Below are 16,822 nucleotides of genomic sequence, written 5' to 3' on the forward strand. Positions count from 1 at the left end.
TGTCTCCTTGTAAGACACTGTGATGCAAACATTGCATCACTGTGTTATAATGTCTTGGCTTAATGAAGTTTCATGAACCATCAAAAATTCATACCACTCAAAGTATACCTTTGGATGGGATTTGCAAAAGTGCTTAGCATTGGCCTCGCTCTGCTGTTCTTGAATTCATGCAAGTAACTTCACTAAAAACAGAGTTAGGCCAATACAGTGATTTTGAAAATCCCATCCTTAGTTTGTTTCTTTGACTTTTTCAATAAAGTAATCCACTTTTTGACCTCTAGACAGGCTTTAATGACCTGTCGAATGCAAAAATCTGTTTCAGCCTGTACTCTGGAGCCACCATCAGCGTTTCCATTATGTGTCTGTTTCTCTCAAAAAAACATGTGAATAGATACAGGATTAAAAAACTTCAACAATAGTCTAATGTGATGTGAAGGCTTCTTATCTGAATGAGTTTGGGATAGTCAGGTTATCCAGCTCATGCCAAATAAACGTTGTTAAAACTGTGCGCCACATTACAATGTATATTCTGCCATATATTTAACATACTTAAAACTGCTATAAAACCAATTTTAGGTCACTTTTTATATACATAGTTGTCATGCTGTTGAAGTTGCATCTTGAAAATTTGCAGGTGCCAAGTAACTGAGAAAAACTGATGATGCTGGTAACTTCTATTTTCTAATGTTACAAAGTTCTTTAGTTAATTAGCTGTTTAGTTAGTTTAATTAGTCAGTGAGCCCGGGCCAGGGCATGCCCAGGGGTTTAAGTCTTGCGGCTCTTGTAGGTGTTCTATGCCAAGTAGTGACCCGCACACAGACTGTTTGTGCTGCTTGGGAGAAACCCATATCAGTGAAAGGTGCAAGATTTGCAAGTGATTTAAGCCTTGGACCAAAAGAGAAAGGGATATTAGGCTCCGGGCCATCCTGAGAGAGTTGGTGCTGACCCTGACCCCGGCACGCCGCTCTGAACTGGTACCTGGCACTGCAGCATCGGTACGTGGTGACCCTCTGGTGCCATCGACCAGTCGGCACCATTCCCCATCCACGAGGCACGCCAAGAGGGCCAGGAAGACTTCCTCTTTGCAGCGGCACCGAGGGAAGTCTGAGACAAAGGCTAGGCCCATGTCGGGCAGTCCTTGATCCCCACCGGGCCCCAGGCCTCTGAGTCACTTTGAGAGTGACTTCTCTTCAGAACAGGCCTCTCTGGATGTCAGGATGCCGTCCACGCCTGAAGCCCTCCAGGTGGCCCGGGACGTTATGTCCATGCTGGTGCCTGGAGTGCCGCCGATGTCAGCTCCGTGCTTCAGAGGCAAGCCACCACTGGGATCTTTGCAGTCGCCTCCAGCCTGGTACCGGTCTTGGTCGAGGGAACGTTCCCAACGCTGATCACCGCCCACCAATCGCTCGGGGCAGAGTCCAGGTGGATCACCCTCAATGCAGACCAAACTGTCTGGCTGGATTCCGTCCGGATGGGACTCGCGGCACCGCTCGTCCTCAAGGAGCAAATGTCGGCGGGACCACAGCGGGCGTCGCCATCAGTCCTGGTCTTGGAGAGGGTACCGCAGTCAATCACAGCATGGTCGTTGACACTGTACTTGCTCGGACTCCCGCTCCAAGTCTCCGCCAAGACATCACAGCCCCAGGAATTGATAGCCGGCGTTTCGCTATCGCAGGTCCGCCCGTCGAGGCCGTTTGCGAAGCAGCTGTTACCGCCGGTACCAGTCCTCCATGTTGAGATCACGGTCTCGTGGCCATCATAGATCCCGGCACCGCTGCTCCTCCCGGTCTAGAGACAGCAGCAGATCTTATGCCAGTCTGGTCTCCATTGATAGCTGTCCTTCGATGGGGCAGGCCAGCCAACCTGAACAGCCGGCCCTGCCACTGCCACAGCAGGTGCAGTGGCTCTGAGTATCGTGACCAGCCCAATGGTAGCAGTGAGCATCGTGGCTTCCGGCGCAGCCCCCAGTGGGAGCTTGCTCGGTGGCCGGAGTTTCGGAGGCACCGTCGGCCTCCTTCTCCAGACCCCCGAGAAAGGAGGCGGTGGGACATGTGTCCGCGGCACCATGCCTGGAGACCGACCATGTGGTGGACCCTCCGGTGCTGGCCAACACCCAAAGCACCGCACTGGCCTCTTCGCCCTGCCCAGAGGAGGCGATTGCGGCCCCGCCCCCCTCCATCCTGCAGGAGGACTTCAGGGCCCACCAAGAACTCTTAAGGAGGGTGGCAGCAAGCCTCCACTTCCAGGCAGAGGAGATGGAGGAGCCCTCAGACTCCCTGTTTAACGTGTTTTCCCCATCGGCACCGGGTAGGGTGGCCTTGCCTCTCCATGAAGGGGTGGCTAAGATTTCAAATGCCCTGTGGCAAACACCGGCCTCATTGGCCCTCATCTCTAAAAAGGTGGAACGCAAGTACTTCGTACCTGCTATGGGGCATGAATACTTGTATACCCACCTGGCGCCCAACTCCCTGGTGGTCGAGTCGGTCAACCACAGGGAACAGCAGGGTCAGCCAGCCCCGACCCCAAACAACAAAGACTCTCGGAGACTGGACTCTTTTGGAAGGAAAGTTTATTAATCTTCGAGCTTCCACTTATGAGTGGCAAACCATCAGGCTCTCCTGGGCCAGTACGAATTCAATCTGTGGGGCTCCCTGCCCAAGTTTGAGGACTCCCTCCAGGAGCGTGATAGGAAGGAGTTCAAGGCACCAGTGGAAGAAGGGGCAGCGGCTGCTAAGGCATCCCTGCAGGCAGCCTCGGATGCTGCGGACATGGCCGCATGATCAGTAGCCTCCACGGTGTCCATGGGACAGGCTCCTGCTCTCTGGGCTGTCCAACAAGGCACAGTCTTCCAGGCAGGATCTCTCGTTTGACAGGAAAGGTCCATTTGCGGAGGAAACAGATACAAGGCTGCATGCATGAAAGACTCCCGCACAACCCTCCACACTCTGGGCCTCTATGTCCCAGCTCCAGTAAAACCTAATTTCAAGCTGCAGCAGACTCCCACCCAGGTCGCCCTCGCGAAGTACGAGGCCGCCCATTAAAAGGAGCGGGACTATAAGAGACGCCCTCAGAGGCAGTCTTGGCCCCTAGGTCCTCCAAGGGCAAGCAGGCGGGGAAAAGGCGTTTTTGATGGGATGCTCGGGGGCACTCCACCAACCCTCATCAGGAATCCACCCCCAATAAAGCTCCCCTTCTCCAACTGGTTGGGTGCTTTCCTCCCAGAATGGTCGCGGCTAACCTTGGACCAATGGGTCCTCAACACCATCTCCCAGAGTTACACCCTCCAGTTTACTTCCTCCCTGCCCAACCACCCCCCCGCCTCCATCCCCCTTGGGGGACCCCTCGCACGAAGCTCTAGCAGGAGGTGGGGTGGCTCCTAGGTCTAGGAGCGATAGAGGCGGTGCCCGAGGAGTTTGTGGGCAAGGGTTATTACTCCCATTATTTCCTTATCCTGAAGGCCAAAGGGGGGCTCAGGCCCATCCTGGGCCTCCGAGATCTGAACCAGTACATGGTGAAGCTCAAGTTCTGCATGGTCTCCCTGACCTCCATCATCCCTTCCCTGGATCCCAGGGATTGGTATGCTTCCCTCGATCTACAGGATATGTATTTCCACATCTACATATTCCAGGGGCACAGGTGCTTCCTCTGTTTCATGGTGGGACAGAACCGTTACCAATTCACGGTCCTCCTGTTTGGTCTGTTCACTGCCCCCAGGGTGTTTACAAAATGCATGTAGATGGTAGTAGCCTACCTCAGATGGCGGGGGGTGGGGGTCCAGATATTTCCCTATCTGGATGATATCAGTGATGAACAACAAATCAGAATGTTTAAAGATTACACCTTCAGCATACCTCCGTTATCTTGGGTTACCTTTGAATATAAAACACTAGGACTGCCTTTCCCTTCAACTCCCTGTTCTCCTTCCTCATTCACTTCTTCAGAGTTAAGAAAGAAAAATGTTCGGTAGTTTCTGTATTTAACAGTATCTTACAATGTGCCTCTTATAGTGACATTTTAGAAGTGATGTATGCATCCCTTGCCTGTTGTTAGAATTAAATATTTCAATATTCACACAGGAGCAAAAATTATTAGTTTAGGTGAGAGTATTGCAGTACAGTCCTGTTCTGTCTTCATAATTACCTTCCTAATGTTTGCATTAGATTCAACCTTGAAGATGTTTTCTAAAGAATCAAAAACACTCCAAAGAAGTATATCCTTTTCAAACATGGTGAGTAGTTGTCATCATTAAGGGAAGTCTTCCTGAAAGCTACCCACAGAAAGATGTCCCTTGTCAGCAGTATAGCAATGAAATGCCAGATTTGCCTTTGTTTCCTTCTCTCTCCAGCCTTCTGCATTTTCTCTTGCATGAGTAATTTACCGATGTGGGGTGAGGTTCAGTACTGTGCCTCCAAAGAAGCATAGCACAGCTCGCACCCTCCTAGGTTTGGGCTGCTTTGAGGCCCAGAGTAAACCTGGTGATGTAATTGAGACCATCCAAGGGTCTGCCTATATTACATAAATTCATCACTGATTGTCTAAGGCCAGCTATGCTGCCCCGAATCTCTGCAGCACTACATGCTCTCTCATGCCCCTGACATGTCCCCTGGACCAGGGCTTGCAAGGGGATCCTTGGAAGAATATCTTTTGTCTATCTTCCTCAGTTCTGTGCCAGGAGAGTTATCCTCCAGAGGGAGCTGAGTCTTTTAGAGCCTCTTTACACAGCTCCTGTCATTTTAGTTAACATAAAGGGTCTGGAGCAAGGGTGAGAATCTCACCTGTGGCATTGACTAGGCTGCTGCTAATTCTGGCTGTGACTGCTGTTTTCTTTTCTTTAGTACTTTTTTCCTAATCCTTGGCCAAGGAGCCAGTTTCTCTCATTAATGGGCCTTGTCTACACTGACATTTCTCTTAGTCTCCTACAAGTGCGGTGCAGCTACATTGCAGAAATGGTGAAACCCCTAGTAGAGACTTGTAGCTGCCTTTCTGCCACTGTTACACCTAACCCTGCTTTGGGCAGGTGTAGCACGCAAGGCAACAAAAACACCAGCAACAGAACTACACAAATTCTCCCGCTGTTGCTGGTAGTGCTGCTGGTTGTATAACTGCAGCAAATTTCAATAGACAAGCTAGTGTAGACAAAGGCCTTAGCACTAACAGCACTGTCTTTCCTTAAATTGATAGATATTCTTTGCTTGTTCAGAGCTAACAGGGCTGCCTTTTTACTTATGCACTGCAGAGAGAAATACCCTTTCACAATCAGAAAAATATAATCTTCCATGCACCCCTTTTCATGAAAATATCGTTCTCTGACTAGTAGTTATCATGAGATGGTTCTTGGCAGTGTAAATATAGAACAAAAGCTTCCTTTTACTTCGGTGGTTTTAGGTGTGTTCAGTATTTGCTATGTCTCAAGTGGATAGGTAGCTGCAAAATTGAAAAGCTTGTTCATGCGAATAGGATGAAGCAACGCACTGTATTCTTGAAGCATGAACTAAGATTTACTGTATCCTCTATAACATACTGGAGGGAGTTGGAACTCTTATGCAAAGCTGGTAACTCTCTTATGTTGACCATAGTGAATCCACCATCCTTTAAGGCAGTAAGAGTTCATCTCGGTCACCATCTTTTTTTTTTTTTTTTTTTTTTTGAGAACATGAAATGTATAGGATGTAGATACTGTTTGGTTTTTTCCCAAATACGTGCTAATGCACTTTAATTGACTTCTATGCTATCTGGCACTAAATTGAACACTGCTCTGTTTTCCTTATAGGCCTTGTCATCTTGTTTAATCTTACCGGGAGATACCACTGTCATAAGTTCTTCGTGGGACAATCATATGTGTGTATTTATTTTGTGGATTATATTTAATCATACCGTTTTTGGGTAACTGTGCTTTATGAAACTTCTTTTGAGAACATGGAAGTAAGTCGCTGTCGGGAAGCATTTACTCTTTTTCTATATTTTTTTTTTTTTGGCCAATTTCTATCTGTTATTTAGAAATTATAGAAGCTAAATTATTTTAACTTATTTAAAACCTATAAAAGTTTGCTCTCTAAAGCTGTACTTTCATAACTAATACTTTTTTCCTGATAGCTATTTTTATTCAGTCGCATTTGGAAGACGGCAAGACACCTTAATGGGACATGATGATGCCGTCAGCAAGATCTGCTGGCATGATAATCGCTTGTATTCTGCATCTTGGGACTCCACTGTAAAGGTTTGTATGTCAGCCACTTTACTATTTATACTCATGGTTTTCATTAAGGTGATAGTGGAATACTCCAGAGTTCGTGATAGTAGCTTTCCTGTTGCTAACAAAGATTGCTGTAATTGTGTCTTTATGTCCTTTATAATTAAGGCTGCAAGTTTGTCACGGAAATCATGGATTCTGTGACTTTCCGTGACTTCTGCAGCGGCTGGCCCTGGGGCTGTCCAAGCTGCTCGGGTGGCCCCTGGGCCAGCTGCACCGGCCACTGCTAGGGAAGTCTTGGGTCACTGTCTCCTCCCCCCAGCAGCAGCAGGAGTTTGGGAGGGGTGCTGGGGGTTGGGGTACAGGAGGGGGTGAGGGCTTATCTCACTCTGGGAAGTGCTTACCTTGGGGGGGCTCCCCGGAAGTGGCAACATCCCTCTGCTCCTAGAGGGTGGCACAGCCAGGGTGCTCTGTGTGCTGCCTCCACCTGCAGGCACCGCCTCCTCAGCTCCCATTGGCCGCGGTTCCCGGCCAAAGGGAGCGGAGGAGGCAGCGTGCAGAGCTGCATGGCCGCACCTCTGCCTAGGAGCTGAGGGATGTCGCCGCTTCCAGAAAGGCACGGAGCCACCAACCCTCCCCCCCTGAACCCTCCCCCCCCCACCAACCGGGATCCCAGGCCGCCCTCCCTCCCACGGCACCTCTGGGCCGCCCCTTTCCCCAAGAGTTAGTTAGGGGTCTATAGTACAAGTCACGGAGAGGTCACGGGCCGTGAATTTTTGTTTACTGCCCGTGACTTTTATTAAAAATACCCATGATTAAAACGTAGCCTTATTTGTAATAGCCCAGTGGTTTTCAACCTTTTTTCATTTGTGGACCGCTAAAAAATTTCAAATGGAGGTGTCTTTGGAAATCTTAGACATATTCCACAGGTTGAAAATCACTATTCTATGTTAATGACAACTTTTGCGGACCCCTTAGACATAGTCTACAAACCCCCAGGGGTCCCACAGGTTGAAAACCACTGTAAAAACCACTGTACCTTAAATCCACTCAAAGGTAATGCAGTACTTAAGTGGAATATCTTGCAATGATGCTAGTGCTCTATGATCTGCATTGACTATCTATTGGGCTTTGAGTAGAGATTAATGTGTTGGCTTTGCCTTATGACCATTAAATGGGATAAGATCTGCCTAATTAAAATATCACCTCTCCCTGTCTAATACTGTCATAGTTAGAATCGGAGACCTCCCCCCAAACATTTGTTTTAAGAGGGGGAGCATTTGGAATTTTGAAACTTGTCACTGCCCTTAAGGGCATTCTGCAAAGTCTGTCTGTCTGTTTGGTGGATTGTTTTATCATGTTTTCTTGCTCAGTGGGTAGAGGATGCTTCTGTTTGGTTCAGTGGAATATGCTGCTGCTGCTGCTACTGACTGTTTTTAATTGTTATAGACTAAGTTCTTTGTGATTTGTGAAGAGAGCTTAGAGCAGGCAGGTTTAATGTTTAAACCAAAACAAGTTTTGCGGATGATACTAAACTGGGAGGAGTGGTAGATACGCTGGAGGGGAGGGATAGGATACAGAAAGACCTAGACAAATTGGAGGATTGGGCCAAAAGAAATGTGATGAGGTTCAATAAGGATAAGTGCAGGGTCCTGCACTTAGGACGGAAGAACCCAATGCACAGCTACAGACTAGGGACCGAATGGCTAGGCAGCAGTTCTGCGGAAAAGGACCTAGGGGTGACAGTGGACGAGAAGCTGGATATGAGTCAGCAGTGTGCCCTTGTTGCCAAGAAGGCCAATGGCATTTTGGGATGTATAAGTAGGGGCATAGCGAGCAGATCGAGGGACGTGATCGTTCCCCTCTATTCGACATTGGTGAGGCCTCATCTGGAGTACTGTGTCCAGTTTTGGGCCCCACACTTCAAGAAGGATGTGGATAAATTGGAGAGAGTCCAGCGAAGGGCAACAAAAATGATAAGGGGACTGGAACACATGAGTTATGAGGAGAGGCTGAGGGAGCTGGGATTGTTTAGCCTGCAGAAGAGAAGAATGAGGGGGGATTTGATAGCTGCTTTCAACTACCTGAAAGGGGGTTCCAAAGAGGATGGCTCTAGACTGTTCTCAATGGTAGCAGATGACAGAACGAGGAGTAATGGTCTCAAGTTGCAGTGGGGAAGGTTTAGATTGGATATTAGGAAAAACTTTTTCACTAAGAGGGTGGTGAAACACTGGAATGCGTTACCTAGGGAGGTGGTAGAATCTCCTTCCTTAGAGGTTTTTAAGGTCAGGCTTGACAAAGCCCTGGCTGGGATGATTTAACTGGGAATGGGTCCTGCTTTGAGCAGGGGGTTGGACTAGATGACCTTCTGGGGTCCCTTCCAACCCTGATATTCTATGATTCTAAGTAAAAGGAAGAATAATTCTGAACTTAAAAACAAGGAGGAAGTTTCTTGAACTGTCGTTTGTACAGTTGAACTGACCTTTGTACAGCTTTTAGTTAGCATAAACAACTTAAACCTTGCAGTGACAGAGCTAGGTAATTAAAAGAAAAGTTAACACGACCTAGTTGTCCTAATGCTTGTTTAAATAAACTGCAATGTTGGTATTCTAGGTGTGGCACTGTGTTCCTGCAGAGGTTCTGGGCACCAAAAGACATCAATTTGAATTGCTTGCTGAGTTAGAACATGATGTTAGTGTGAGTATGGAAATGTACACATATATAACTTCTAATCAATCAAAGACTACAGTCTGGAGTTACTTGACAATATCTCAATTAAGCTTTTAAAAGATCTGGCATAAACCAACAAAAGTGAAAATTCTGAATTAAGACTACCATTCATCAAAGGCTGTCAGTTGCTAGATATTGCAATGCCAAGACTAGGATGGACTAGAATAGTCTAAGGGGAAAGTGAAAGCTAACTCCAAATATTTTTCTCTTTTCTTAAAAGAATTGGTTCAAGTGTCCACTTCTGGAGAGTGGAAAGGTTGTATAAACAAATGGGTTTTCTTATTATTGGTCTGGCACTACTTGTGGTGTGTGCAAAGGGTTCATGGGCTCTTTCAATAAATCAGAATAAATTTGTCTGAAGTATTTGCATCCTCATGCCTTCTACATAAATACCAAATTTGGCTGTTTAGCGTTTTTAGGTAAAAGTCTGACTTGTTTTCCATGTTTTGTACTTTCCTATGATCTATGTTATCATAAACACCACTGTGAATATCTAAATACATTGTACGTGTTTGGCTCAAACATACAATTAAAAATAAATATGGGCAGATACTGGTATATACATGTACACAAATCCGTTAACTTCTAACATCATTCCTGCAGAGTATTTAGAACATTTGTATTGAAATTTCTTAAACCTCTCAGTGGATTTATTTATAGATCACAAGGAGGCAACAATGCCTGGTAAAATTTACCAACAGCATCCAAGGATATCAAAAACAGATGGGTTGGGCAAAGCGCAGGCTAGTGGTTTTTTAGACCTGTTTGCTATGGTTAAACATTTCTTTGACTGATAACTAATTAGAAATGTAGGCTGTAATCTTCTCTTGGATAAGATCTTAAATGTCAATTCAAATGTCTGATTCTGCAAGGAAAAAGAACGCTTATAAATCTGCTTAAGACTCCATTTCCTGCTCGCATATAGTTGGCAAGGATTTTACATTTTGAAAAAAAGTAGGGATTTTATATAAAAATATGTAATCAACTGATGTCATAAAATTGGATACTTATGGAAGACAGGCTTGTTTGTGAACACTCAGAGGTCTATCAAGAATGCCCATGTGAGAGCTGAGTAAAGGAATAATGTGGTACTTAATTGTCTAGGTAAATACTATCAACCTAAATGCTGCAAATGCAATGCTGGTGTCCGGAACCAAAGAAGGCACTGTTAGTATTTGGGATGTTACTACTGCCACTATGTTGCACCAACTTTCATGTCATTCAGGGACCGTGTATGATGCTGCTTTTAGTCCTGGTATGTTGTGTTTAAGTCTCTTCTAATATGCAGGTGTTGAGAGAGATGAGAATTGCTAGAGGAATCTCTGTCTTTGTATAGCTCTACTGTACAGTGATATCTAGATTTGTAACGTAATTGTAGAGTTTTAGATCTTCGGTTATACTCAGACACAAATCTCCAGTCTCCAGGTTTTATCAGTGCTTTACCATACTTGATGTTAGAATACTTTTCTGGGCTAGTTATAAATTGCTTCAGTTTTTTTGCTTGAAGATTTACTTACTCCTCATTATCTGAGATGTGACTGAAATAACTGCTTTTAATTAAAGCATGTTTTCTGACCTACCTAACTAATGTGCAGTATTAGTCATCATTCCTTCCTTTGACCACTGGAAATATTAGATATGCAGTACTGTACATGTTTAATACATTTAATTTTTGTATAGACAGCAGACATCTGCTCAGCACGGGAGAAGATGGCTGTTTTAAAGTAATAGATGTGCAAACTGGAATGCTCATTTCTTCTATGGCCTCAGAGCAGCCTCAAAGGTAATGCTGAGGAAAAGCTCTGTGTGAAGCGCAACCCCTTCTAGCTACAGTGGCTGTGTGGATAATTGATAGTTATGTCTCTGAATTATAGTGGGGGCAGGAAGTGGACATTGGTGTTTGCATCAAATGCCCAAAGGGAATGTGGAAATGACACAAATATGAAACACTTCTAAGGTATATGTCATCTAGGAGAAATGGGGTCATCTTAACAAGAGATGCATGTATCAACAGATGGAAGTGCAAAGGTTGGGATTCTGTGTGCATTGTCTGCTGCCGCCACAGTTTCTCAATTTGGCTGCTAAAGCTAGGCACTTCTATAAATGACCAGCCTGTCAGATGTGCTAAGCAGCTGCAGTTTTCACTGAAATTAGTGAGAGCTGACACTGAAAATTGCTACAATTAATAGATGCAAGTTTGTGTGTAGTTCAGCAGCTGTAAAGCATCTTGGATTCAAAACTTGTTAGTTTGCAGTATACCAAAAACTATAGAAGTGTCAGCCTTGGTATCTTACGCTGAAGAAAGTATCAATTTTAACTTGAGGGGGCTCTTTCCCACCTCTCTCTACTCAGACTGATCTAGTGTTTCAGAGTATAGAGCAATACGATTTGTGCTTTAAACTATCGACAGCCAGTTTTCTTCATTTTTCAAACTTTCCCTTTACCCTTGCACCAAACTCTCATTGCTTAATTCATAGTGCAGCATTGGCCTCAGTACTAAGTAGAACAGTTTCTTTTATGCATAGGTGATGGACTAAACTAACAGGTAGAAGAGTCTTAAATAATGCCGCCACTTAATGCAAGTGGGATAAAAGATTGCCGAATTATTTTGCAGATGTTTCAAATGGGATGGACATACTGTTTTATCAGGAAGCCAGTCTGGAGAATTATTGGTTTGGGACCTTCTTGCAGGAAAAGTTATTGAAAGAATCAAAGGACATACAGGTGTGTGTGGAGTACTGTGTAATCTCCTCGGGCCAGATCCACAAAGGAACTTAGGTGCCTAAACCCCAGTTTTAGGGGCCTATGTCCCAGATTTAGGCTCCCCTGTGGTGCCACCTACTCCTGTGGCATCTAAACTCACTCAACCCCTAAATTTTTGCTGTAAATGTTCCCTCAACAACTATGTTTCTGCCTCTGCACATGCAGACTGCTGCCTCCCTCTAGGTATCTGGACACCTATCTCCTGTCTAGGCCCCAGCACCATCCGCAAATGGGGGGAAGATAGGTGCTACTCTGCCTATCTTGTCTGCAGAGCCTGATCTGGTAGACATGCTCAGAGCAGCCTAACTACACACACAGCAACCAGAGTGTGGCAGGGAGGAGGACTCTCTCTTTTAACCTTCAGCACAATGGCTAGGGTACTGCCCAGGATGGTGGGAGACCCAGGCGAGTCTCTCCTATTGAATCTGTTCCACTTTAATTCAATGTTTGACTAATTAAATATGAATTGGGCCAGAGGGAGTGAGGTCATGTCTACACTATGGGCTCTACAGTGACACTGTTACAGTGTTGTAGCTCTGTAGTGTAGATACTTCCTACCACAGCAGAAGGGGTTTTTCCTTCATTATTGATGATCTACTTCTCTGAGCAGCAGAATGCTATGCCGGGGGTTCGGTTGGCTTAACTATAGCGCTACGGGGGTGTGAATTTTTCACACCCTTGCGTGATGTAACTAGGTGAATCTAAATTTTAAGAGTAGACCAGGTCTCAGGGTGACTATATAGTCCACTGGCTTCAGCGCTCAACTGAGCGGGGGGAACCCCCTCTTCGAATCTCTTCCATCATCAGGCAGAGGGGGAATTGGTCTGATCTTCTGCATCTGAGGTGAGTGCTCTAATCGTTGAGCTAGTGGTTATAAGGGAGGTCCTCCTCCTTCTCTTGTTTTGTGTGGAATGAGACAGGCACCTAACTTATTGCTGCAAAAAGGGGCTTAGGCACCTAAGCTGCCTGACTTCAGGAGAGGGGTTTCTGGCTGTGGGTTATAGGCAGAGAAAGGCACCTTGCTCCATGAGAAGGGGGGGACTGAGGATACACCCCTCTTATTGGCATCTCCCCTTGGCTGGCTTGCACAGCTCCTCACCTAGCACGCTGGCTTTTGTGGAACCCCTTCTCTCTCTCTCTCTCCCCATGTTGTGTACTGTGAGCCCAGGCACCTAATTCAGGCTTTGTGGACCTAAAAGTTAAGCATTGCAACACCCTACATACCTTTGTGAATCTGAGTCCCAGTTCTGTGCAAGGTTCCTTTTTCCAGAGGAGCACTGTACTCTGACATGGGTCACAGAACAGTTACAATTTCTGACACCATCGCCAGTTTCGGTGAACTGGAATTTCGAATCAAATGACAGTTGGATCAGATGCTAAATTTAAGACCATAGAAAGTCTCCCATTGGCTTTAGTGGAAGATGAAAAGGACCCTTCATCTCCCTTTATAATGCTGCTGGCCCACGAATAATGGATGATCTGCCCCTTGGTGACCTGACGGGAAGAAGAAAGAAAAGATTAACAGGAGAAATGTTGATTTCTACTGATTTGGATGTTGCAGTGATACTGATGAAAACAGGCTGCTCTAATAGCATGCAAGGCCTAGTATACTCCAGCTATGGCAAAATACCCAGGTTTTGGCAGCAGATGTGAAATTTTGGGAAAGTCAGAGTTTGTATTTTCCACATTTAATAAAACCTAATTTTGAAAAAATCTGTCCAAAGTCCATATATTTATTTTGATGTCAAATTCAATTTTACAGTCAGCACACTTTAAGGTTTCGGTGTGTTAGTCTGACCCAAACCTGTTTCAGAGCATCTAAAGGCTTGAAGATAATACTATCTAGCATCAGTTTGCTTGTAAGGTTTCCCTTGCTCTTATGAGGGCTGGAAACAGCAGTGTAATAAAAGCTTACTTGTGGAATTCAGCTCTGCATGGAGGGGTGGAATCTCAGCAAACACACGATTTCTGGCCATATGCTCCCACTGAAGTGTATTGTAGGATTGTGTAGGATGCCAACTCTGATTTTAACATGTGAGAAATGGGTCAAGTGGCAGGGGCTAAGAATGCTGTGAAGGGTCCTCTGAAAGTTGGGCTAAAGGAAAACTCTTGTAGCCTTTGGCCAGTTGACTAGAGTGGAAATGGCTGTGGCTAAATTGACTCATCCAGTTCAAAAGACTGCTAAGGATATGCAGTGTGCTAGAGTTAAGTATACATACTGTAAATGAGATCACTGGTCCTCACTGAGCATGCTCAAGCAAGAGAAATTTTAAGGCTGTGCTGTTAAATGCTATTAATTTGATCAAAACTACCCATCAAATACCTCCTGCAAACTTGTTTTTAAAATAGTACTCTTCTGATTTGTTCACACGTCTCCGCTATTCCCACTGTGTTTGTATCTAACACAAAATTCAATTCCCTGTTTTTCTCAGGTGCTGTAACATGCATGTGGATGAATGAGCAATGCAGCAGTATTCTCACAGGAGGGGAAGATAAACAAATCATGTTCTGGAAACTGCAATATTAAGTGCCTTTTCCCTACAGATACTTAAATGAACTCAACATATTTTAAACCAAACTTCATAAAGGAACTTACCCATGTGCAATGATGGCTGCTGAAGGTCAACCAAAAAAAAAAGCTTGGTTTATCTAAAACTTTCTAGCTTATGGTGACTTCATTTAAAGCTCTTGTACTGTAATTTCCATACTGTAATATTTTTGTTTGTATTTCATTAAGTCTGTCATATTGTCTCAACTTGAAAATGCTTGTCTTCATTTGAGATGAGACTTATTTTTCTGTAATTAAAGAGATTTTAACTTGCAATCACTGTGTGATCTACTTGAACTGCATCAAATAGGGTAGTGTATGTTTAAATCAATAAAGCAAGCCTCTCTTATTTCCGCAAGGACCATGTTCATATCATCTTTTTTTGAATTGGAAGCTTCTAAGCAAAAGCCTTTTCATAAACCTCTGCTCTCTACAAATTTATTAGAAGGAAACATGATCTTCCCTTAGCCCTACCACTCTAAAGAGTCTTTCTCATCTATCACACCTGCCTGCTTCCTAGTATAGTAGAACCTCCAATTTCTTGTGGTGAACAGGGGCAAAAGGAGGAATCTTTACTCATGAACAAAGTGTTTCTATACCTGAGGCAGCTGTTATACTTTAATCACCTACAGGACAGCTGCAGTAGCTCCCACTTTGTGCAGGAGAAACATTTGTTCTGCTCCAAGGGAGCAGAATTGGGGGTTGTGAGGTTACTTACCAATAACTTGTTCTTCCAGTTGCCTTTGTATATTCACATTGGTGCCTCTTGGTGTTGAGCTGCAGAGTCACCATAGGGGTGGATGTGCATTCAAATGCAATGGTGCAATTTCAGCACCTTACTCCTACATGTGTCCTCCCAAACTCGAGTTCTGATTTTTTTTTTGTACAATGCCGAGGGAAAGATGCAAGTAATGTGATGGCAGAAGGGACTGAGAACAGTAACCTCATCTTATTTTAAGCCCCTGTGTACTCTCAGCAGGGGGAGATTAGTGATGGACAGTGAATGAGGAGTTCTGTAGATGAATGTGGACTAGCATTGCTCTCCCAACTGGGCATGAATATGAAGTCTGATTAATAGTGCTTGCTGATTGTATGGTTGGTGCTGCTCTGTGAATAGGAATGTGCCTGAAAAAAGCCCCAGATGATGCAGCAGCTCTGGCAGGAGTGCATTTTAATCCCAGGAGCATTGTGGTTGTTGCTAAACTGTCACCTCACAGTATACATCTTTGTATCCTTCCAAGGAGTGTCAAGTTAGAGCTGAACCCAATTGATTCCCTTTGTTCCACTGGCAGAATCTAGTAAGGGGCACCATGATTAAAACTTGGAAAAATATTTTGCCCAAAACTTTTCCAGTAAAAAATACAGATTGTTAAATTGAAAATTTTGCCAAATTGTTGTGGGTTTTTTTTCTGAGGGACCTTTTTTAAAAAAAAGAAATTGAAGGGTTTTGACACTTTGGAAATGCTTCCATTTTTAAATGTTAAATGCTCAAAATTGAAACACTTTTTTTAATTGTTTTGGTTTGACCCAAAATTAATTTTTTGTAATTGCCAGAAAACTGAAAAGTTGGTTATTCACTTAGCTGTCCTTCACAAGCTGGTAAGAAAGCCAGGCAAACTTGATAATTGGCCATTCAAAATCTACTGAGCCAGAAGCAAAGGCATTCTGCCTGAAGATCCATTTCCTGCTACTCCAGTCAATGGTCATTGTGATGGGTTTGGTCACAGAAACCCCCTTGGGCCTGTCTATGCTGGGGCAGATGTAATGTCCTGGTGAAGGAGCTGGTCTCTTAGCTTCAGTAAGAGCCTTCATGGAATACTGCATTCAAGGACACAGGAGAAGCTAGAGTGGCTGCTGCATTATGGTGTTTCCATGATGCCTGATCTGAGGATAGAAACAGTATCCTGGGATCCTCCAAACTGATGATGTGGAAGGGGCTCAGGATACCAGATTAGCACTGAATAGCGAGGTGTGGGGCAGCATCAAAATGGCCATTAGGTACTGTACTCAGATGGTGTCCTTGGGATTTGTAATAGTGAAGTGTTCAGGTTTGTTAGTGCTGAGAGGTCCAGTGGATGAGATGTGTGGAAAAGAGGTGACAACTGCCATTTAAGAGGCCCCATACCAATCCTATATTGATGGGAGAGAGTGCTTCCTCTTATTTACATCTCCCACCCTTATGGGGAGCTGGCCTTCCTTTTTTTCCTTCCCCGAGGGTACTCTGATGGGTCCTCTGGAGCAGTTATCAGTGCTGGAGGACAGGCCCCAGAGCTGGTGCAGATAGCAGTGGTGCTGGTTGAAGTGGTAAGACACCTGAGTCTATACAAGAGCTTTTGTAGCCTTGTGAAACAGGATGCCTTCATCTCAGTGCTGTACTATGAATCAACATTGGGGCAAAGCAGTGTTGGCTAATTCACCCCATGATGAACTCCCACCTCTTCGGTGGAAGGGTGTGCTGAAGCCAAAGTGTGTGTGGGGGGGGTGTATCTTCCACCCCAACAGGGAAGTACTCAGCCCTGAGGCTGCACTTGGGCTATGTACATTCTAAGGCCAGATGAGCCTGGGTCCTCAAGTCTCAATCCCTGCTCATC

At 44.9% G+C, this 16,822-nt stretch overlaps 1 protein-coding gene across 5 annotated transcripts in view; it reads left to right on the forward strand.

Annotated features, from left to right (window-relative positions):
• The window catches only part of NSMAF (neutral sphingomyelinase activation associated factor), a 57,095-nt gene extending 42,565 nt beyond the window's left edge, over positions 1–14,530 (forward strand). Inside the window, exons 24-31 of one of the 5 annotated variants that reach the window (XM_084621532.1) lie at positions 4,161–4,228; positions 5,771–5,838; positions 6,094–6,217; positions 8,804–8,887; positions 10,025–10,175; positions 10,601–10,703; positions 11,535–11,644; positions 14,116–14,524. In XM_084621532.1, the coding sequence (XP_084477658.1) occupies positions 4,161–4,228; positions 5,771–5,838; positions 6,094–6,217; positions 8,804–8,887; positions 10,025–10,175; positions 10,601–10,703; positions 11,535–11,644; positions 14,116–14,210 (803 nt within the window). In that variant the 3' untranslated portion in view covers positions 14,211–14,524. Of the gene's footprint in view, positions 1–4,160; positions 4,229–5,770; positions 5,839–6,093; positions 6,218–8,803; positions 8,888–10,024; positions 10,176–10,600; positions 10,704–11,534; positions 11,645–14,115 lie in introns of all 5 variants that reach the window. The other 4 variants (XM_084621534.1, XM_084621533.1, XM_084621535.1 and 1 more) reach the window with 4 other exon arrangements.
• Positions 14,531–16,822: the final 2,292 nt, after the last annotated feature.

Source organism: Lepidochelys olivacea, assembly GCF_965140295.1.
Source record: "Lepidochelys olivacea isolate rLepOli2 genome assembly, chromosome: 2".
NCBI lineage: Eukaryota > Metazoa > Chordata > Testudines > Cheloniidae > Lepidochelys > Lepidochelys olivacea.